General features: G+C 34.9%; 1 protein-coding gene across 1 annotated transcript in view; it reads right to left on the bottom strand.

Moving 5' to 3' along the window:
- Positions 1–23514, bottom strand: part of LOC114476342 (tetratricopeptide repeat protein 7A-like) — a 77523-nt gene that overhangs the window by 28761 nt on the left and 25248 nt on the right. The window contains exons 6-10 of the mRNA XM_028467775.1: positions 18233–18311; positions 17462–17631; positions 13094–13157; positions 12876–13013; positions 3643–3726 (exon numbers count right to left, since the gene is read on the bottom strand). Of these exons, the coding sequence (XP_028323576.1) occupies positions 3643–3726; positions 12876–13013; positions 13094–13157; positions 17462–17631; positions 18233–18311 (535 nt within the window). The remainder of the gene's footprint in view (positions 1–3642; positions 3727–12875; positions 13014–13093; positions 13158–17461; positions 17632–18232; positions 18312–23514) is intronic.

A 23514-nucleotide genomic window follows, 5' to 3' on the forward strand; every position in this document is an offset into this window, starting at 1 on the left:
CACACACACACACACACACACACACACACACACACACACACACACACACACACACACACACACACACACACACACACACACACACACACACACACACGGCCCTAAATAGAAGCGGATCTTCTCCTTCTAGGGAGCAGAGCCTATTTCTAGAGTTCTCATTCATCTGAACGTGTTACTTTATGCGGTGAGTCGTATCAATGATTTCATATCACAGCCACAGGGGAGGTACTGCACTCTACTTATTATGTGTTTATATACTGTATATATGGGGTAAAAAAAACAAACAAAAAAAACACACAAAATATACAATATTTTTGCCAAAAACTGGCTGACCCTAAAAATACTGAAAAATAACTGAAAAACTATAGAAAAATACACAAAAAATGACACCTACAACATAAATAGACACAAATGACAACTAAAATACACAAATTGACTCACAAAACACACAACACAACAACAAAAACACAATCAAATAAAGAAATACAAAATGACAGAAAAATACCCAATATTTATGCCAAAATCTCAGAGGATGACCATAAAAATACAGAAAATAACTGAAAAATTATAAAAAAAACAACAAGAATACACAAAAAAAAAATATTCCTACAACACAAATTAACTCCAAAACCACATAAAATGAGAACAGCATACAAAACACAACAAAAGTACACAGAATGACGTAAAACTATACAAAACCATAGAAAAATACATAAAATGACACCGAAAACAAAAACTGACTCCCAAAACACACAACACAACAACAAAAACACAAACAAATAACAAAGAAATACAAAATGACAACAAAACACACACAATGACAGAGAAATACCCAATATTTAGGGCTTAATCTCAGAGGATGAACACCAAAATACAGAAAATAACTTAAAACTATAGAAAATATCAAAAATATGCAAGAAAATGACTCCTACAACACAAATTGACTCCACAACCACATAAAATAAGAAAAAAGCCTATGAAACGACAATAAAACTACACAGCATGACAGAAAAATATACAAAACTACAACAAAATACATAAAATGATTCCAAAAACAGAAATGACAACCAAAATACAAAACACAACAAACACTCAAAAAATAACAAAGAAATACAAAAACACACTAAAACACACAAGATAACAAATAGAAAAGAAACGCTCAAATAAAACAAAAAAAAATAAACAAAATGACTCCAAAAACACACAAACCCTTAGTTTTTTTTTTTTTCTTGTATTAATGTTCATTGGTCATAATTATAAATGCTGACATGAATGCAATAACTTGACCCTCGGATCTCACATTTTTATGTCCCCGCTGTGATAAAACGTGCCCATCTCTGTATTAGGGTGTCATTTTATCAGAAAAATAAACAAGTATCAGATCGGAATGCATCTAAAATAGCCAGTATAATAAATATTGTTTTTATTGATTTTTTTCAGGCTCTTCTAATTTATATACATACATATATATATATATATATATTTTTTTTTAATTTATTTTTTTTTTTTCTATTGTAGAATATTCTTCTGTTTAAAGTTAAAATGTATATCACCCATTGGTTAATAATACTGTTGCTGACTACTGTTCCCTGTTTGATAAAATTCACTTCATCAAGACTTTTATGACATTCCACAAAATAATTAATACAGGGATTAAGAATTAATGCTGATCAGTGATATCGTATCCAATACAAAATGATGCAGTATCGGTATCTGAGTGAATAATTTATATCAAGACACCCCTACAATACAGTATATACTGTGTGCATATATATATATATATATATATATATATATATATATATATATATATATATTAGGGGTGTATAAAATGAATTAATTAGATTAAAAAATTATGTAATTTATTTTATGTTATGTATTTTATATACAAGTATTTTAAGTTTCAAAATCATGTAAAAATCATTCGTTTGTATGAAGCTTTGAAGGTGTATACACCATGTATTTATTTATTCATTTATTTATGCATTTGGTAAAGGTTCAAGGCTTTAAGAATGCCCAGTTCTATAAGCATGCATGTGTTTTTATCATTTTATATTCTCATATCAATAAAAGGCCTTAACGAGGGAGTTCTTCAATCCTTACATATTTACATATTTCTGTTTCCTGCAGCTTTAAAGGAACACTGAAAGCTTTAATGTTAGCAATAGTGTGACCTGTGATTGTCTCTTTGTGTGATGTCACACATATAGTCCGATGGACTCGGTGCGCTCAGTCGTCATGTCACCGGTAACTACCGGTAAGGATGTGTAACGTGTGAAGATATGAGAATATATACGCAGATAAAACCGAGCAGTCATAAATGTGCAGCCATCGCTGATCATGTGAGCAGTTTGAGGAAACAGAGATGAGTGAAATAAATGAATGACGTGGGAAAATACACAAAGGAGTGAGTAAATGTTTGTGTGCTGACAAAGTGACTCTGAAAATGGATGGATGGATGGATGGATGGATGGATGGATGGATGGATGGATGGATGGATGGATGGATGGATATTAGTGTGTGTGGCTGTGTGGTGGTCGTTCGAGCCGAACCAAAAGCTACATTTTTCAGAGGACCAGAGTTCGCTTGTTTGCTCCGAACCAGAGTTCCAGTGACTTTTCACTTATCGCTAAAACACTGGAGTATCCGAGTAAGCAAAGCCTGGTGCGGAGCAAAGAGGCATGTGTGAAAGCACCCTAGGGTGTGTCTGAATAGTCCCTCCTATCTCCTTTCCTAGCAACTTTTCCTTCACCCCCAGAAGTGTTTAAGTGGCGGCCATGATACGGAGCGTTCACATTCTTTAAAAGCTGAGGAAAAGAGGCTCAATCCTTCCTTTTTTTACCTCCTTTAGCCTAGGAAACACTGATGCTTCCTTTACCAAAGGAGATCACATAATGCTGACCCACAATTCATTGCAGCGACAACATTTAAAGGGACACACACATCAGAGCGTTCATGGAAACTCACGAAGACTGAAAAAGGATGGAGATCATGTAAATTACCAATGCAATAATATGCCTTGAACAACTTTTAAATAATAATAATAATAATAATAATAATAATAATAATAATCTAACACATATATTATGGCTGCATCTGCATAGTCCATCCTATCTGCTTTCCTATCCAGCATCAGTGTTTCCTAGGCTAAAGGAGGTAAAAAGGAAGCATTGAGTCTCTTTTTCTCTATATCATGGCCACCACTTAAACACTTCTGGGGGTGAAGGAACAGTGGATAGGAAAGGAGATAGGAGGGAAAATTCGGACACAGCATTTGTGATATTTGAGATTATATCAGCAATTAGAGGCACAGTGGAAAGTGTTATAAATGTGCTTTTAATCTATTTTAGGAAATTTGTAGTTTTTTCACCACCGTGGGATTATTAAGTCAAGTAGTGGAAGTGCTTCTGATTGTCAAAACAACGTGACGGCCTTTTCCTAACTCCTTTAGGAAGTCTCCTAACTCCTTTTCCTTAACCCCGTGACTATTCAGACATAGCCCTAGTGTAAGCCTTGCAGACCGTGGTCATCCTGCCCCTCCCTCCCTATGCACAGCCTGGTATTTGTTGCACACAGACACAGGATGGACGTCTGCTGTGTCTCTGTGTGTGTGATATATTATATGAGGCAGGATGAGCTCACCTTCCTCCCAGCCATGAGTGACAAGCCCAGCTGGTGCCAGAGGTGGAACTCGTTGAAGGAGAACTTCATGGCTCTCTCCAGACACTGAGGAGGAGAAGGAGAAGAAGAAGTTATGCAACTGATCAAACACCAACCTGTTACTGTCGTAATCATAATTCAATTGTAATTGAGTTCAGATAATTGACTTTATAATTGTAATTGCCATGACAATTCTATAAAAGTTGTCAATTACATTTTAACACAAAACTGTGGAACAATGTTACAGTTCTATGTACAGTTCTACACATATGTAATCAACAATATATAAAGTATGTTTCATATCAAGCATTCAACACTTTACCATTTAAAAAAAATAAATTGAGGGGTAAACTGACCCACACCAAAAATATCAATACCTACATTTGAATTTATTAAGAAGCCTAACAAGGAAACCGATAGATATGAAAGAAATTAGATGACAGATATTTGCTTTGTGTATTTTACAGCTGATTTAGGACCTGTTATCATTAGAGATGCTAACAGAAAGCTAATACAAGAGGATGGTTAAGTTTTATAGAATATTTATTTCAGGCTCAGTAATTGAGAATGTAATTGTAAATGACATTCTGAGGATAAAAAATAATTGTAATCGTCATGGTCACTGTAATCGTGATTGAATTGTAATCAGAATCAGAATCAACTTTATTGCCAAGTAATGTATGTTATACACACGAGGAATTTGACTTGGTGAACTGTGCTCTCTCTAATAGTGTAAACATCAACTAGAAAAAATAATAATAAATATAAACATAAATATAAACTGTAGTTAGACTAGAATGTGCAAAACTAAATAAAATAACAAGATAATAATAATAATAGTATAAAAAAATAAATAAAAAATAATAATAAAATTTAACAAGAATAAGATAATAGTGCAGTCGTGCATTGATGAGTAGTGCAGGAGAACATTCTAATTAAATAGTATGTACATGAACATTCTCAGTGACAGGTTGATCCAGGGTTGTTATGTTTAGTTCCAGGGTTATTTCACAGAAACAGGTCTGACACTCTTTGACTGTTTAGTGTTGATCAGAGTGACAGCCTGTCAGAAACTGTTTTTATGGCGGGTTGTTTTGAACATGGGTTATCAAATCCATGTACTCTTTGTTCTTTTGTTAATCTGTTTAAAAACCAAATCAAAATAATAAATAAATGGTGTGGTTAATTTTGTTTTACTGACTTAAAACCAATACAGAAGAATCCAAAACCAGATAAGCAGTGTTTTTCTGTTGAAAAATAAAAATATTAATGGCAAACTGGACCAGAACTGAAGTCCGCTGCTCCTTCGCACACACTCGACCTGTTAAGGTTTATTTCAGCAAAACATAAAAATAAAAATTATTTATTCAGCAAAAACCATGACATCTATTTTAAGGGCAGTAAAACATATTTATTTTGCACATTATAATACCACTAGCCACTAACGGCAGCCGTCAACACACACGGAAGTTGATCACTAGAAACGAAGAGCACCAGTAGATTCATTACACCACCTTTGGTTCCTTTAATCACATCATGTGAATGTTTTAGTAACATCCATTTTTTAAAATTTGGTTTTTACTTATGTATTAATAACACTTCAATTCACCAGTTATCGGTAAAGTGACTTATGTGTGGCTCCTTTATTTGTCCGGGAGTAAAAGTCCGCCCCCCTGTGTGTCCCCTCTGTGTGGCCGTAAATACTGTATCCAAATATCACACAAACAGATGATTTAATTTTAAAGCAGAAAAACGCTGCTTGTCCGATTTTTGTTTTTTCTGTATTTCTGTTTTGGTTTTAAGTCAGTAAAACAAAATAACCACACCATTTATTAGTTATTTTGATTTGGTTTTAAAACGGAATAACCAAAGAACGAAGGGTACATGGATTAATTTTAGCTGTGAAGCATCATTGAAGGCCTGATTGTGAGAACATTCTCTGAACATTCTGTTCAGTGGCAGCTGCTGAGGAACTGTAGTGTGGTTGCTGTTCCATAGCAGCACTGACCCCTGCACACGTTGCTAGATGCACCACAGCTTTAGAAACATTAGGAACAGCGTGTCAGCTGTTTTACACCTTAAGGCGTGTTCATCATCAAATACCTGAGCTCAATGTAGTGTTTAAGAGCATTTAGCATTTAGCTAACATCTCTACTGGGGTCATTTAAACACATATTCAGGACATCCCACACACTTTGGTCTCAAATATTCCTGAAATTTTTACCAATTGTTCCAATTGTATTAATTGTTAAAAATTCAACAGACACACTGTACATTTTTAATTTGATCAGATGAATACTTTTTGAGATATTGATAATTGGGTGGTATGTGTAGATTTTCACATGCACTTATTATTTTTTTTCCAATTTCAGCTTCCAATATGTCAGGAACTCCATCAGATAGGAAAGGTAAATATGGTATATTAATATAGCTCCACCTACTTTCTCATAATATAGAAATAGATCTGCTATACATCATATCTGGTGGACATGCCAGCTCCTCTAAATGTATGTGTGTTTGGGTCTGGAACATATTTGGTCCTTCAGTAAATAACTTAGTCTCAGCTCCCTGTAATGTGATCAGCTTAGAGCTATGAACATAGACTGTTCACATCACTAATGATTAGTCACAGATATGTATTGGTTCTTGGGTGATAGTCTCTGGAAATCCAAAAAAACCTTTAACTGCATGTGGGAATGTAAGAAAAATCTCTCTTTTTATTTAGTATAAAGATTACTCTTTCTGGGGATATGAAACATTTTTTCTTCATTCAACTTTTCATTTTGGTTTTGGACCCCATGGTCCAAAACCAAAATCCATACACCATGGATCCATAAGAACGATAGAAAAATACATAAAATAAGAGCAAAAACACACATTTGTTGTTTCCTGTGTTAATGCTGTGATTGGTCAATATTCTAAATGCTGATCAGGGCCGGCCTGTGGCATAGGCAGTATAGGCAAATGCTAGGGGTGCCGGGCCATCATATATATATATATATATATATATATATATATATATATATATATATATTATTAGCATACTAAACTTGGTGGTATTATTACCCGCCTGTGGCGTAGGCAGTGGGCAAATGCTAGAAACGCTGGCCACCAAAGGGGGCGCCATCGGCACCCCATAAGTATTTAAGATCAATGGATGAAAAAAAGAAAAATAAGGAAACTTATGTTTTAATTACTTATTTTATTTATTTATTTTTTATAAAATATAATTTTCATGATATAATTTATTCATTAATGTTTCACAAGAGTCCAATAAAAACATGACGATGATAACTAATCTAATAAATATTCTAAAAATAGGCCCTATTTTCTTGCTCTTTGCTGACCAACGACTGGGCGCATCACAACACCGCCCCTTGTTAGCGGTTCATTGAGGGCGAGAGTCGACAGGCTATTTATCAGACGTGATTGAATATTATTATGTCAAAAAGAACAAAGCCTTCATGAGTCTTTAGGGCTTCCGTACTATGGTAGGCTAGATAGGACGTACATATATTTCTTATTGAATTAATTGTGTACTTAGTAAGCTAACACCTAGCTGAGTCTATTAAAAATGCTGAATAATAGTTTAAAGCTCTTGCCATGCTCTGCTGCTTTGAAGAGAAAACATGATGTCATGGTATTTCTTGAACTGGAACGAAGCTTTTTATAAGTGTGCGTTTTATTATCAAAAGTGAAGTAAACTTATCTTGAGCAGATTTTGCATGTTTTTCTTGCTATTGTCTGAATATTGACATCATGTTGGTCCATACTTTTTAAACAACACAGACATTACATCAACATTCACAAAGACAGTTACAGGCTGTAAGTTTCACAGCAGATTTATTTGTTCACAATATGACTGAATTGTGAAATATTCATTATTTCAAAAATGCTGATCTTCTCTTGACAGATGGACTCTCAGAAATATTCACAAATTAATCCACAATTTTCACATATATTTTTCAGATTTTCCACATGTTTTTCAGAAAAATGTTTTCACAATTGTTATGCAGTTTTTGTTAAAAATTTAAGAAAATGTAAAGAAATGTATTTAATCAATTTCAAAATTGTGGTTTCAAATAATAAATTCACACTAAAACTGTATCCTATTTTCATTTCCTCCCATTTGTTACTTTCTGGTAACAGAAAGGGTGGTAAAGATTCTAAGTTTACTTACTATAGTCTATACATCATTTATTTGGCCAAACGGGTGTACTGGGGATCTATGACAATTTTACTCTGTGTTATAGAAAATATAGCATCCATAAATCAAGACAAGTGTCATCAAAAACATTTTCACAAATAAAAATCCATTAAAATGTTGTCAAACAAAGCATGATAGATTGATGAACAGGAAATGAGTGAAGGCTACAGTGATTTGTGGTGACACTGCAGTAAATAACAGTGACTTTGTCTTTATTAGATATTCTTGATGCTTGTATTGGTAAATGGAATTCATCTTCAGCAGATAACTCAGTACTGCCCCCTAGTGGACGGTGGTGCTTTCCACATGTGTATCAGGTGCTGTGCACTTTACACAATTCACAAGCACAATTGAAGATTTACACATGATAATTCATGATAAATACACACACACATGAAAAAACACGTGTGATAAGGGGCACCAGATGAATGATGTTGATCATGTGACCGTCTAATAATCACAGTTCTGTGGCCTTTGCTGTGATATAAGTTGTCATGTCTGATATATCTGAATCAATCAAACTGCGTTATAAGTCACATGAGGAGGTTTGGTGTTTGTAAAGAAGTGAAATGGAAGGAGCAGGAAGTGGAGGAGAGCCAGTGATGGGGAAAGAGACACGTAATCCCTGCACTCGCTCTGATAAGGACATTCATTAAAAAGTTTGGCAAAGCCAAAGCCCACCCATTTATTTTTTTGGCGACTTTTTACTTTTATTCCTTACTTTTTAAAAACAAATATATGTACTTTCTACTCCTTTCATTTTAAAAATGAGCTCGTTACTTTTAGAACCTTCTAAGATGACATCACGACGTAAAACGACGCAACATGTTGGTAGTTTGAGTTTTTTCCCGTTAGGCAGGTTCCTTAGTTTTATGGTTCACATTTTCAAGTTTTTAAAAATGTTAAACTCAAAGCAGCTCTAGGTTTTACCGAGCATTTGTTTTCTTTTTTCTGAAAACATTTTATCTACAAATGTTATCTATAATCATCCAGGTGTTCATAAAGATGAACAGATTTAACTTGTTTCCATTTACTTTTCCATTTCCATTTAAGTTGTTAAACATGTTTAATCAAAGCTGCTCTAGGTTTTATTAAGCATTTGCACTTAATTTTTTTCTTGACATATTTACAAATATGTACCAGTATTTTACACGTTCTGCAAAAAAAAAAAAAGATATGTAATTTGCTGGTTTAAAAATCCTGTCTTATTATTGAAGGGACATTTGTTTTACTTTTTACTTAAGTACATTTAGTAATATCTACTTAAGTAAGGGAGCAACTTCAATACTTTTACTTTAACCAGTCATTTTTTAGTCAAGTATCTATACTTTTACTTAAGTACTGAAAACTCGTGTTTTTGACACCTCTGCCTCGTTGTATAATGTATGGAGACATTTTTTAAATATGCACGTTGGGAACACTAGTCATACTCAACTGTCCCATGATGCATTGTGAGTGGAATGTAAAATGGTCCTTGGACTGGCCTCAAGCTAAAAATCAAACTATGTAATGTAAGCATCTCCCCTTGTCTTCCATTAGTTATTTAACATTTTTGTACGGTAAATAGGACTCTTAATTTGAAGTTAACAAGAAGTTTTGTCAGTAGCACAAAATGAAAATCTCCAAAATGTGAGAATGAAATGTGTTTACGTGAGTTTTATGGAACAAATGAGCACATGTTGATATTCTACTTGGTCACTTTCTCATTTAAAATGTTTTCAGAACTTTCAAAGGTGGAAAATCAACATAAGTTGGGTTTCCATTATTATTGGAAATGCCCAAAATCTGAATAGCTCAATAAAAACTTGTGATGGTAACATCTGAACTTTGAAAAAAAAAAAAACACTCAAATATAAAAATGTAAAATTTTTAGCCTTTCATGAGGAGGTTTTTCAAACGTTTCTATATTGACATCTATCGTTAAAGCTCAATAGAAACATTTTTTTTATACATCACAGGATGTGATGTACCTGGTCACATGACCACTTCTCTCTGAGTAAACATGGCGTGGTACATGTGGATAGAAGAGGAAACGCAGACATTTCTTAGCATTATACTTAAAAATGATTAGTGCCACATAACGTGAAACAATAAAGGAATACGGAGTGTTCTAAGGAGCTTTAAAGGGTTCGTCTTCCTGCAGCAAAGTCTCACGGGATGAGTTTCACCAGAGTTACGAGGCTCTCTATACAACCTTCAATAGAAACACGTTCAAAGAGCAATTCTACTTTGTCATAACTTTAGAAATATCACTATTAATTTGTGAAAAACTGTGATGGAAACACAGCTAGAGACATTTAGCCTCAGTGTGCTTCAGGTTTTGGTCGTTGTTGGTTCTCAATGCATCTTGGGAAACTTAGAAGTGTACTTCAGTGGGAACGCTCATCATCCTAATCATACTAACAGTATATAGTATACACTACAGTATATACTAACTGTGTAGTGTATAATACGTTAGTATAGAATTTGTAACACAGCCATACTCAAAAAAGATTTTAGTCGGCTAAATCTGTCAGATATAGTTGACTAAAATATAAAGCATAATAGTTTATGCATTTCTTTAAAGACTCAATTCCCATTGATAAAGCTGATATCGATGGTGTTAATATTTGTAAACACACACACAAACACACAAACCCATTTGATTGATCAATGTGTGAGATCACAAGATCATGAGTCTGATTGGATTTTGTTCCATGTGATGAGATTATAGTTTCAATGCTATTAGTCATTGAAAATACTGAATAAAAACAGCAAGAAGGTCCTGGGTTTAAGACAGTGGTTCTCAACCTTTTTATCCTGTGACCTCCAAAATAAAGGTTCCATAGAGCAGGGACCCCCACTGTAGCTGAAGGTGGTTGAACACAGACATGAACATTGAAGAACAGTCATGTGGAGACAGGACCATCTATAAGGGGGAATAAAGGGGAGAGATTTTTGGGGTCCATCCATAAAGTCAGTAAAATGATGGTCTATTGTTCTATGAATCTGTGATAACTAGGGATGTAACGATTCACTCAACTCCCGATACGATTCGATTCACGATACTGGGTTCACGATACAATTTTCTCACGATTTATTTTACAAAATGGGAATGTTGACAAATGACTGAAAAATATTCCTTTATTTTTTTGGGGAAAATACTGACTATTATCCTTTTATTTTTCATTGTCAAAAGAATCCCTTGATAAACTATTCAAAATGATGCAATTTAACTAAAAATAAATCTTGAATGAAATAAATAAAGGAATAATACAAATGAAGAAACCTATTAATTTAAATTCTGGTTCTATAGTAAACAATTCAAAACTGCATAATAGTTATTTTTCTTTTTAAAAGTGCAACTGAAAATGTATTTTGTGCCTTAACAATTGGACTTTTAAAAAAAAAAAACAGTCATTTTACTGTATTTACGTCAGATATTTGTTTAGACCAGCAGAGGGCGCTGGTAAACCAGTGGTGGGTTGGCATGCAGTTATTCCACCAGTTAAGAAGAGATGCTATGCTAGCAGACAGAGCTAATAGAAAAACATGACTTTTACAGATATTCACGTAATATTACTGATATTCTTTTGGTGCTAAAGGAGTAAAGAATCATTTATGAGCATGTTTAACAGTAAATGGCGGCCAGAAAGAAAATAGGAGCAGATTCCGCCCGTCACGTCCGCATCTGGAAGGATTAATATATAGCGCCCTCTGCTGTTTAAAAAAAGTACTGCGATTCAATTTTCAGAGCATCGATGTGAACCGTGGTACCTATGAATCGATTTTTAACTGCTTTACGATTAATCGTTACATCCCTAGTGATAACCACATTTATTTATTTATTTATTTATTTATTTATTTATTTATTTATTTATTTATTTATTTATTTATTTATTTATCTATTCATTAATTTATGTATGTATGTATGTATTTATTTATATATTTATTTATTCATCTGAATAATATCTACTGTTATCCATGAAGTTTAGTATTATTTGGGCCATAGTATATAGAGTCATCTTAAAGATGTAACTAAACCCCTGCTTTCTCCTGACCTGCCACTAGGAGAGAAATTCAAAAAATGCCTTGATTATGGGCGGGGCTCCTGGAGCAGTTAAGACACGCCCACTCTATACTATAAAATCTCCAAAGAACAATCTATGCTATGCTAACTAGCTATTCATTACTCAATATACCTCTCTATTCACTATTCTCTCCATCCAACCAACTCACCATAGATTGTAGACTCCACAGGTGAAAGTTTTTATATAAGGGGCGGGGCTAACAGTGCTTGTTTGTGATGCAAGATGGTCCCAAAAGGTCACATGATCTTGTTCTCAGCCAATAGCAAACATCCATTGTAATATCCTGGTTTCAACCCATAGAGAGCAGTCATTCTGACATGTTACAACTAAATATGCTAAACTGAAATACTTTAGACAAAAATGTTGAGAGTTGGACCAGGGTTAATCAACAGCACGATTTCATACCCAAATATATTTGTATTAGAAAAAATAGTTTTAAAGTTGCAAGTTAGAATGGGCAAAAACCATGTAGAAAAAATGGTAAAAAGGAACAATTAGTTTAAACTGGAAAATAATGGGCATGACAAATCATAAATGTGGTTAAATTGGCAAAAATGCATGGAATATGGTGAAAAGAGGTTGACAATAATGCAACATTAGGTGGAAAAGGGTTTATAAGTGCTGAAAATGTCTTAAAAGTGGGAAAAAAATGTGCAAAAAAGGCATTGAAATGTGATTGAGAAGTTGCAGAGATTAACGTATTGTAGCAAAAAGTATCAAAAATATAGCAAAAAAGTGATAAAAAGAAGTTAAAACATGGCAAGTTTGGTGTAGTTGCAGAAAAAGGATAAAAATAAGCAAAAATGGGCTTAAACTGTTTAACAAAATGTTCTTAGTTTCTTGAAGGTATCTGGCGACCCCTTCCTAGTGTCTCCTGACTTTAAATGGGGTCCTGACCCCAAGGTTGGATGGAAAATGAAGAGTGTGTGAATGGGCACCTCACACAGCATGGCGTACTGCCCCCTCCTGGCCATGCTGATGGTGAGCAGGTCATAGACGGAGGTGGCCTCCTCCAGGCTGGCCTTACGGGCCTCGGCCTGGTCCGGCATACGACTGATCACTGCCTCTCCGCTGGCCTGCAGCAGCAAAGGAAAGGTGTTGTTACAAAGGTGTGTGTGTGTGTGTGTGTATGTGTGTGTGTGTGTGTGTGTCTCACCATGGACTCTATGATGAGCAGCAGTAACACAGCCTCCTCCACCACGTCCTGAGGACAGAAGCAACTGCCAACACAGAAAACAAGGACTAGAACCAAGAAGTGGAAGTTCACCTGTGTCTCTCAGACACACACACACACACACACACACACACACACACACACACACACGCACACACGCACACACACACACACACACACACACACACACACACACACACACACACACACACACACACACACACAGGAGTCCACTTTCAGCCTCACAGAGCAGCAGTAACCCAGTACGGACCACCTCTGCTGTATCATAATACAGAAACATCTCAGGTGTTGGACTTCTCCTTCCTTTCTTTCTTTTCTATCATTCATCACTTTCTTTTGTCGGTGGCACATTTACTAAACACAACAAACAGTGCAGGAGTACAGAACATCCTCAGGGCGAGCTTCACATGCGCCCTTAGACTAAATTTATGTGGCACTCAAAAGTAAATGCACAAAATGACTCCAAAAATAGACAAATCGACTACAAAAATACACAAAAGCCAACTAAAGTATTCAAAAGTAAAAAAGCAGTCAGAGAGCACAGACCTCCGCCAAGCAGCTCAAGCTCTGCTAACACACTCCAGTCATGGCAACATGGTAAACTCAGGGTTACCATGACTAGGGGTGGGAACCTCTGGGTACCTCACGATTTGATACTATACGCGATACAAAGCTCACGATAATGATTATCTCACGATACAACGATACTGAGATTATCGATATATTGGTCAGAAATCAGTCTACGATAATCTATGTCATAACAAGAAAAAAAAAGATTAAGTGAAAAAATACAATTTTTTATTTTATCTCTGAAAAACAAAAAATTGAAAAAGTGTCCTATGAACAGTGACACTATTTTAGTGCAACATTTCTGTAAATAAGTGTCAACATACCAATGTAAACAAATAAGTATCTCTAATAGTCCTTTATGTAAACAAAAAATAGTGTCTTTCTTACCAGTGACATCATTATAGTGCAATATTCCAGTAAATAATATATTGGTTCCTTCAACAAACAGTGACAACTTTTATGTGAAGACAAACCTGCACATTTTAGTGAAAATGCAGAAAAGGTTTTTTAAAAAAAAAAAAATAAAAAAAAAAAAAAAAAATCGATAGCGCAAGCATATTGATAATCGATCGTGCGTAAAAATATCGCAATATATCGCCGTATCGAGATATCGTCACACTCCTAACCATGACTACCTGTCAACATTGAGCTGTGTGACTCTGAGAGAACCTATGACATCATCAACACGAAGTTCCACAGAGTGGATGGGAAAAAAGATTGGGATATATATGTATATACACAGAACAGCAACTAGAATACTCAAAATGAGAACAGAAATACACAAAATTATATAAAACTATGCAAAACAGCAACAGAAATACACAAAGTGACTTAAAAACACAAAAAAACACCAAAAACAAACAAAAAAACTGCAAAAACACAAAACAAAAAAACCACAGAAAGGTATACAAAATGAAAACACAAATACACAAAACAAATCGACCACACACACAAACAGCAAAAACACACAGAATGACTCCAAAAACACACAAAACAACAAAAAACACCTTTGTTATTTCCTGTATTAATGTTCTGATTGGTCATTATTCCAAATGCTAATATGAATGTTGATCATGTGACCCTCAGATCTGATATAATCACCTTACTGCTGTGATGACCACTCTGTGTTATTATGTATGTGCTAACTAACTAAGTCAAAGGGTCTGAGTACGATGAAGTCAAAACGTAGTAAAGGTTCAAACGATGAGAGGAAAAAACATGAACATGAACAAATGAGTAAGTCATGGTCTTTACTGTCATATCACAGAACATCACATTAAATGTGTGCTTCACATGATCTCAGATGATGTAGAACAGAGTTTATCTCATCTCATCATGAACCTGTGATCATGTGATCATGTATTTTCAGCACTTTGCTGTCACATGTTTGTTTATCTAAACCCATAGAAATGTGAGCTAGTGTCTTCAGCCTCCCAGGACTCTACAGTCAGTGTAGTCTCTATCTTTAGAGCTGTGTTTAGATAAGAGGGAAGTCCCCTTCCTTTAAGATGGGAAACAGCCCATACAACCCTGGGAACAACCATACTGATTATATATACAGTATATACACCATAAACACAATGGTTATACATGCCAGTGCTTCTCAAACTTCTATGGCTAAAATACCCCCCTTTCTTTTACTTTTTAATCTAAGTACAACCTTGTACAACTACTACGTTTTGCTCAGAATACTATGAAAAATCAACTATAGATCATTATGATGGAATGAATGAGTGATAACACAAATTTTAAAAAATCTCATTTTGTAAATAAGTGAATGAAACAGTATGTAGTGCCTCCTGAATATATTTATTTCTATAGTTTTTATAATTTACGATCATCTCCCTCCTGATGTGGGACCAACATAAACCTTTGTATTTTCAGTTCATGTTCTAATCAAGATCAATTTTATCATCACTGTGTGTGTTTTAGGTATAATTTTGTTGTTTGTGATTTTAATTATTCAGTTTATTTGTCTCTTACTTTGTGTGTTTTTGTTGTCATTTTTTTGTGTTGTTGGTATTATTTGAATTATTCTCTCTCAGTGTGTGTGTGTGTTTGGTGTCGTTTGGATGTTTCCTTTTGTATGTTTTTATGTTTTTTTTGTGTATTTTTTAGTGATCTTGTGTATATGTCTCTCATTTAGTGTGTTTTTGTTGTTGTTTTGTGTGTATTTTTTGTTGTTGTGTGTGTTACTGGTGTCATTTTGTGTAATTTGTTGTTTGTTTGTTCTTTTCATTATTCAGTGTATTTTGTGAGTTGCTGGTAATATTCAGTGTGAGTATAATTTTCTACCTAATAATAAACATTATAAAAACAATAAGACATTTTGGTTTGTTGTCTTTTGTGTCATTCTATTGTTCCTGTGAATGTTTTGTGTCATTTTGTGTACTTTTCTTGTCGATTTGTGTGTTTTTTAACAATCATTTTGTGTATTTCTGTTGTTTATTTTTGTATTTGCTGTCATTGGCCCTCATTTATCAACCATTTGTACGTTAAGATCTGAGCGTACGATGTGTGTTCGTCCATATTCACACAAGCTTTGGTATTTATTAATTGTGACGTGATCGTACGCTACGACCAGATCTCACATCAGGTCTGAGCTCGTGTACGATAACGTGACTGAAACTGAAAATAAAGTATTAAACAATCCTTAGCTGTCATTTAAGCGTTATCAGACATATTCAGAACAGATCTACATGGATAATTAAAACCAACATTTTTTTATTTTTAAAGCCCACGTTATTAGTGATTTTTGGTTTTCCTTTCACAGAATACTGAACTATAAAGCTAAAGCTAAATCAGGAGTGCATAGGTTCACCCAGTGCACGCACACACTATCCTATTATTAGGGATGGACTCCGAGAACCGGAACCCTTATGAAGATGTTTGAATTTTGATTAGTTTTTTCGGTTCCTAAATGCCAGCACTAGTTTGTTTCTGCGGCTTATATTACTCTGCACGACTTGCTCTGTTTGTTTCCGAGGCTGTACGGAGGAAATAGGGACTCATTTACAATTGCGCTGCAGTATTTAATCAGTAATGTGACTAATTATAGGCATAATGCATAATAAACACAAACAATGGACAACATTTTGTCATTTTTAAGGTTTTTTTTAAAGCGTTTAGATCCTTAATTTCTTTAATGTCATATTTATTTGATATAAACGTCATATTTGTGTGTGTCTCCAGGATCTCTGCGTTCTCAGTGCACACAGGGGGGCAGACGTCACCTGCTCAGTAGCTGATCCTCTTCCACTGAGCGTTTAAATTAAAGTCCAGTTTTCACATGTTCAAAAAGCACATCTTTGTTTTGCTCCACCTCAGAGGTGATGATGCTGATTGTCATTTCAAACTTTCTTTTCTTGTTGGACCTCAGTGGGCGGGGCTTTCAAAACATGAGGACGTAACAAGTTAATGACGATCAAATTTATCATTTGTACTCTGAGATTGATCAGATATGAATGTTATCAATTTGGCTATTTTTCTGTAATTTTGTGTAGTTTTGTTGACGTTTTGTGTAATTTGTTTCTATTTTGTTGCTGAATTGCAGGTTTTTTGGAGTCATGTTGTGTTTTTTTGTTCTTGATTTGTGTCATTTTGCTGACATTTTCTCTATGTCTACAGTCAGTTTGTGTGTATATTTTGGGGGCCAATATTAAATGTAGGGCCACATGTGTCCTATGTCATGTGGCGTTTAAAGGAATCTGTGTGAACAGTGTGTTTGTGCTGTGAATGTCCCACTCATCCCAGTGTTACCAGTCGGTGCTGTAGCGCTGTGGTGGTTTGATGGTGGGGTAGATGGCGTCTTTGGAGGCCGCCGCTCCCTCTCTGTGCAGCCATGCTGAGGGTGGGGGTCCCAGGGGGGGCCAGTAGCTGTCCTCGCTCACAGAGCTCAGGAGAACCTCAGCGAGCTTCCTCGCAGCGCACTGGAAGAGAACACATGCACACGCACACACACGCCCCATAAAGTAAACACACAATGTGACTCCAAAAAATATACAAAAGATAGAGCAAAATACACAAAAAACAAAAAAAAAAAAAAAAAGCAATGAAAGTAGACAAAATGACCCCAAAACACACAAAACCTCGACAAATATAATAGAAAGGTATACAATATGACTTAAAAATGAACAAAATTACTTGAACACACATGACAAACACAGACAAAATGACAACAAAAACACACAAAATGAGAACAAACATCTAGAAAAGTACTCCAAAAACACACAAAATGAGAACAAACATCTAGAAAAGTACTCCAAAAACACACAAAATGATATTAAAATGTACAAAAGAAGACACAGAATGAATGAATAAATACACAGAATGACACAAAAAAAAAATACCCGAAACAACAAACACGACTTCAAGAACATGCAGAATTGTAACACGAAATAAAAAAGAACAAAAAATAATAAACAAAACTACGACATAAACACACAAAAATATGACAAGAAAAAGGCACAAAACAAGCTTTGATAGAACACTGTGTGTGTGTGTGTGTGTGTGTGTGTGTGTGTGTGTCACCTTTCTAAAGTTCTGAGAGCCTCGAGACTCCACCACCCTCAACACTCTGCGTAGCTGGTGAGCGCCTTGAGCGAGGTGACTGAAACACAACAAACGTATGAACGAATGATTGTTCACAATGTAATGAAGTCTAAAACAGTCTAATGTGATGTGTGTGAGTTTAACAGATGTGTAGACATTGTGTGTGTTTTAGTCATCTTCATCTTATTTTGATGTTTGCATTTAATATTTGATGTGAAATAATTTGAGTAGGGCTGGGACTTTATCGCATTAACTATGATTAATTCATTACAGAAAAATAACGCACTATCGCTTTTTTTCCACTCCAAACAGCACAGAACCGTTCTCAATGAACGAGTTACAAGACAGAGTCGCAGCGGGCGCACTCGTGAGGGGTGCGTGTCAGTGCTCAATCCTTTTCACAGGGCGAGCATTAGGACACAGGCCTACGTACAGTTTGCATTGAACACGTGGATATGAAGTTTATGAAGATGTGATTTAAAATGTGAAACTTACATGCCAAAATGTGTTTGAAAAAGTGGTCTTGATTTTTAAGAAATATAAATGTCCCATATCTGCAGTGCCCCCTAGTGGCCTACATTATTCAAATGTAGCTGATTCCCCCACAGACACATGCCAACCAAAGATCTCAGAATTGGTGGTGTTAGCATTTATTTTGACCAAGATATGCAACAGTTCGCGTTTTTATAGCTAGCTAGAAAACTTTACTCGTTAATAATTTGCGCATATTTTGACTGAACAAAATGATTTCCTCAAATTCAGATCAAGTCCAACTGAAGACTCTAAATGACAAGTTTCACACTGATTTGACAAAACCCCAAGGAGGAGTTAGAAAAAGTAGGTTGTGCAGTTTTCGCGATTTTGCGCCAACAAAACTCCAGGCGGAAATGGGCGTGGCCTTGCTCAGCTGATTCAGTGTTATTCAGGGAATCTGTTGATATGAAATTTTTGAATGTGCGACATACAATGTAGGAGTTAAAAGCCAAAACGCACTGACCTTTGTTATAGCGCCACCTGCTGGCAGATGTATGTGAGTTTCAAACTTCATCAAGGTATTGATACTCTGAAGCCACACACAAAATGTGGTTATCTTATCTTAAATGTGTTCTGAAAAAAGCTGTCCACTTTAACTCGGACGGACAGATGCACGGACGGAGCTCAAACCTACAGTATCCCCTTTCCACTTTGTGGGGATAATAATTAAAAAGTATGATTTGAGTGAATTCTGATTTGTTTTGTTTTTTATTTTATTTTCTGTTTGGTTTTTGACCAACGTCAACGTTGGATATTGTGTTTTTATCCTCTTTTTTTTTTTAAATTAACAATTAAAAAAACACCACAAACAGTCACATATTTACGTGTACTACTATTAAAAGATTTAACAAACGTCGTATGGTTGGTTTACATTGAAATATCACGTTCCAGCAGCTCCGTCGTAAAGATTGCGAGTGAAGGAAGTGACGTAGTCTACACGCATGCGTTGAAGGGATCTGAAAGTTACAGCCTCGCGAAAGGATTGATCACTGACATTGGTCGGCGTCCGCAGGGTTGTGGCATGACGGTATCACCCTGGTCGATGCCACCCCGGGTACCCTGCAGGCTTCCCTCCCTCCTCCACCCCCCAAATTGCTTCTCGGACCACCCGTAATGTTATGGCAGCCACTGCTATCCGTGAGGGGGAAATGGATGAAATACAGAGGAAATAATTCAGTGTGTTGTGTGCTGCTGTTATTGAGTGAATATAATATTTTTATTAGTGTTCAAAAGGTTTTGTTTCCCTCTTAAGGTTTAATAAGAACATACTAGTGATGGGCGATATGGACTAAAAAAAATATGATCCCGATCATTTCTGGTATTTATCACGATAACGATAAACGAAAAACTATAAATAAATAAAACAATTCCCAACTTAAAGAATAAACTAGTTCCTTACAAACACAAATAAATGTTAATACATCAACATTAGACACATTATAAAAGGCTACAATAACTGCTGACTCATAGAGTTGATGAGCTGATATTTTATGGAATATATTAGTGCATGTGGGTCACTATTAGTGTTATTGTATGTAATTCATGTATTTCCTCATTTGAAATAAAATTATTTTCTAAAAAAAAAAAAAGCACATGAAAAGTAAAAATAACTCCATTAGTGTTTTTACTGCTGTTTAATCTTGTTTCATTTATCTGATAATGAGTTACATAAAGTTATGGTTAATAAATAACTATGATTTCCTATAATTAAACCAGATCAAGCTGATGATTTAATCATTCAGTATATTTAGTGTAATAACCTCAATAGTTACATTAGTCTAATGGGACCAGCTTTGTCTGTGAACACGTGAAATATAATTAAAAAATATTGAATAGTAACATTATTATTTATGCTAACATTTATTTCACACACCGTGTGACATGTTTAGTTTTTATTCTTCCATAGTAAAGTGTTAAATCTGATCATAAACAAATCAATGGATCTCTGTGGTTTTATGACAGTAAGACTTGTTTTTTTTACTTGGTCTATTCCTTATATGGAGTGGTTAGCATTAGCTCTTAGCTCAGTCTGTGTGTCGGTGGGTTAGCTTAGCATAGTTAGCTTTAGTTGAGTTTCCAGTTCATAATCATTGCTACAGGTTCATCTCTGTCCCTGTGTTTGTGGAACTTTGGATCTGATGGAGGAACTTGGATTGGTTCCCTTTGTTGGATGGTTTTCTGGTTTTAACTCATTCAGTGCCAGCCGTTTTCAGATTTTCTACACCCTCAGTACCAGCCGTTTTTGAGCATTTTGACTGATTTTAAAGACCGACAGAATATTTTCTACTATGACTATCTGAAATCTGCCTCTACTTTTATCAAAAAAAAACCATTTGTTTCTGGCTCGTTTCGTTCTTTTGTAATCAGCTGTTGAATAGAGCAAGTTTTACACAAATCTTCTGTTTCAGAGCAAAAAGCTGAGAAAAAAGCCTTTTTCTAAAAAAAAACCCTGTCAGTGACTTTAAAGCCATTTTTTTTGCTTTAGTGACAACTGAATAACATCTGAACATTGTTTCCTTATATAAAACATAAAAAAAAAACACTGAGACCGGGCTTTTGATGGCAAAATTATTATTATTTATCTATCTGGTTGAATGAATTTCTTACTGAATTTTGGCATTCCTTCAACTTTTTCTCCCGTCAGTCTGCACACACGCAACTTCGTTTGGTTTTATCTCACAATCGCCACATTATCCATGAGTTCCACACATGCTCTGGTCGAGTGTGCGCTGCTGGGAACGTCAACTCTCGTACGCAGCACCATTTTCTATCTCGTAAACGCCTTTCCTCTCTCCCTCTGAGCTCTGCTGAGCATGGATTATCTCTCATCCAAAGGTGTGCTGCTACCTCCTACATGTCACCTATTATTTTGCTATCTGGCTCACAGGCTGGGGGTATTTTGTACCTCCCCCCTCCTCCCGACACGCAGGGATGACCCGTTTAGCCCGTTTTGTTCTTCTTACTTTTCCTGCACCTTAATTTTTAATTTTGTTTGGCAGAATTTGGTTACATTGTCATGGTGAATACTTACAAGAGTGCAAGTCAAAGTATTTAGGTTTACAAATGTAATTAAGTAGATAAATAAACTGCTTCATTTTCTTTTATCTTAACATAAGCCTCACCTATAAGAAAGAACTATTTATGTATAATACATCTGATATTGTTTATTAGAAGAACACATTACATTGATTCAATGATTATGTTTGTTGAAAAATACATGAGAAGAGGACCTTGAACTAATAACTACAAATTAAATCGCAATCGAAATATTGATGGAAAAATATCAATCAGATTATTTTCCAAAATTGTTCAGCCCTAGTTGGTATTGATTTTCAAAGTAACAACTTGAAGTTGAATTTACTGTTTTGAAACTTAATTAGTAACTGGAAATTGTGTTTTTTCTGTTTTCATCTTAGTACATTCCAAAAATTCAATATATTTCTGTTTCTCAAATTCAGATTCACTTGCACGCAATTCAATGTCACTACACGGTCCGTAAGGTTGAGCAATCAATCACTGATTCATGGAACTCCTGTTTACATCTACAAAAATGATTCTTAGGCCCGTTGAGGGTGTGACCGCCCAGAACAAAGACACCACAACCAGGTTTGCATTATTAAAGTTATTTATAACTTTAATATAATAGTAGTTACTGGGTGCTGTTGTTATTATGGCAAGTTGTTACTTTCAAATTCAATACCAACTATTCAAATTGAGTTTATAGTGGCACAAACCAATAAATATACAGTAGCATATTTAATTTAAGTTTGTGCTTAGTGAACAATGTAATCATAATAATCTCTATTCATACTGCACAGTGTTAGCACTCAGTGATGAAAATAATAAACACTAATGTGTTGCTATTGTTTTTATTGATTCAGTCATATACCAAAATCCACTTAAACTGGAAAAATGTTGCATCTTGTGTTAAATATTGTTTTGTGATTAAATTAGATTAATTAACTACAAAGTCTTTAATTAATTACAGTTTTTTTTTTTTTTTTTTAATTATTTATTGAGTATCACCACTAATACTGAAATGTGAAACACTGTCATTGCAATGTTGTGCATGCAGTAACACTGCCACCTGCTGGCCATCAATCCTAACTGTAAGAGGATTTACTAACTGTAGGAAAAGTTCATAAATGAGATTCACATGTTGAGTCTTTTATTGTTCTAAAACAAAGTAAATCAGAGTTTTTCCTCAGTGTAATCTATCCTAACTTTGCTGTAGCTATTTGTAGCTTCCTGTTTACTGATGCTACTACTTTCTTTACTCTTCCTTCTTTAGTCGATGTCAATACTTGATCAGATAAAGCAGATAAATGGAGTTTTCTTTACAGCAGGGTTCAAACACAGACCAGTTTGATATTAAGTAGGCAGCAGATTTTAGGCACAGAAACAAGTACTTTGAACATTATTATGCCCTACTTTGCACATTGATGGTTCACAATTTTGCAATAAAATAAACATGTTGTTTACTTCAGTCCAATCTTTATTTAAATTTCCTTGATTTTGTGAACAATGTTTATGTAGTTTGGGGAAATTGTGTGGGGTAATCTGAGGAAAAATGTAGGATTTTGGTGAAATTGTTTAATGTTGTTAATTCATAATAAAATCAAGCCGGAGCCGCTTTCTGCTTCATTTTTGCTACAGTACCAAAACATGAACTGCTGCAAAATAAAATGAAATGTTCAGCACCTCCTGTAATTTAAAGAATAAGAGAA

This window comes from Gouania willdenowi, chromosome 15, assembly GCF_900634775.1.
Source record: "Gouania willdenowi chromosome 15, fGouWil2.1, whole genome shotgun sequence".
NCBI lineage: Eukaryota > Metazoa > Chordata > Actinopteri > Blenniiformes > Gobiesocidae > Gouania > Gouania willdenowi.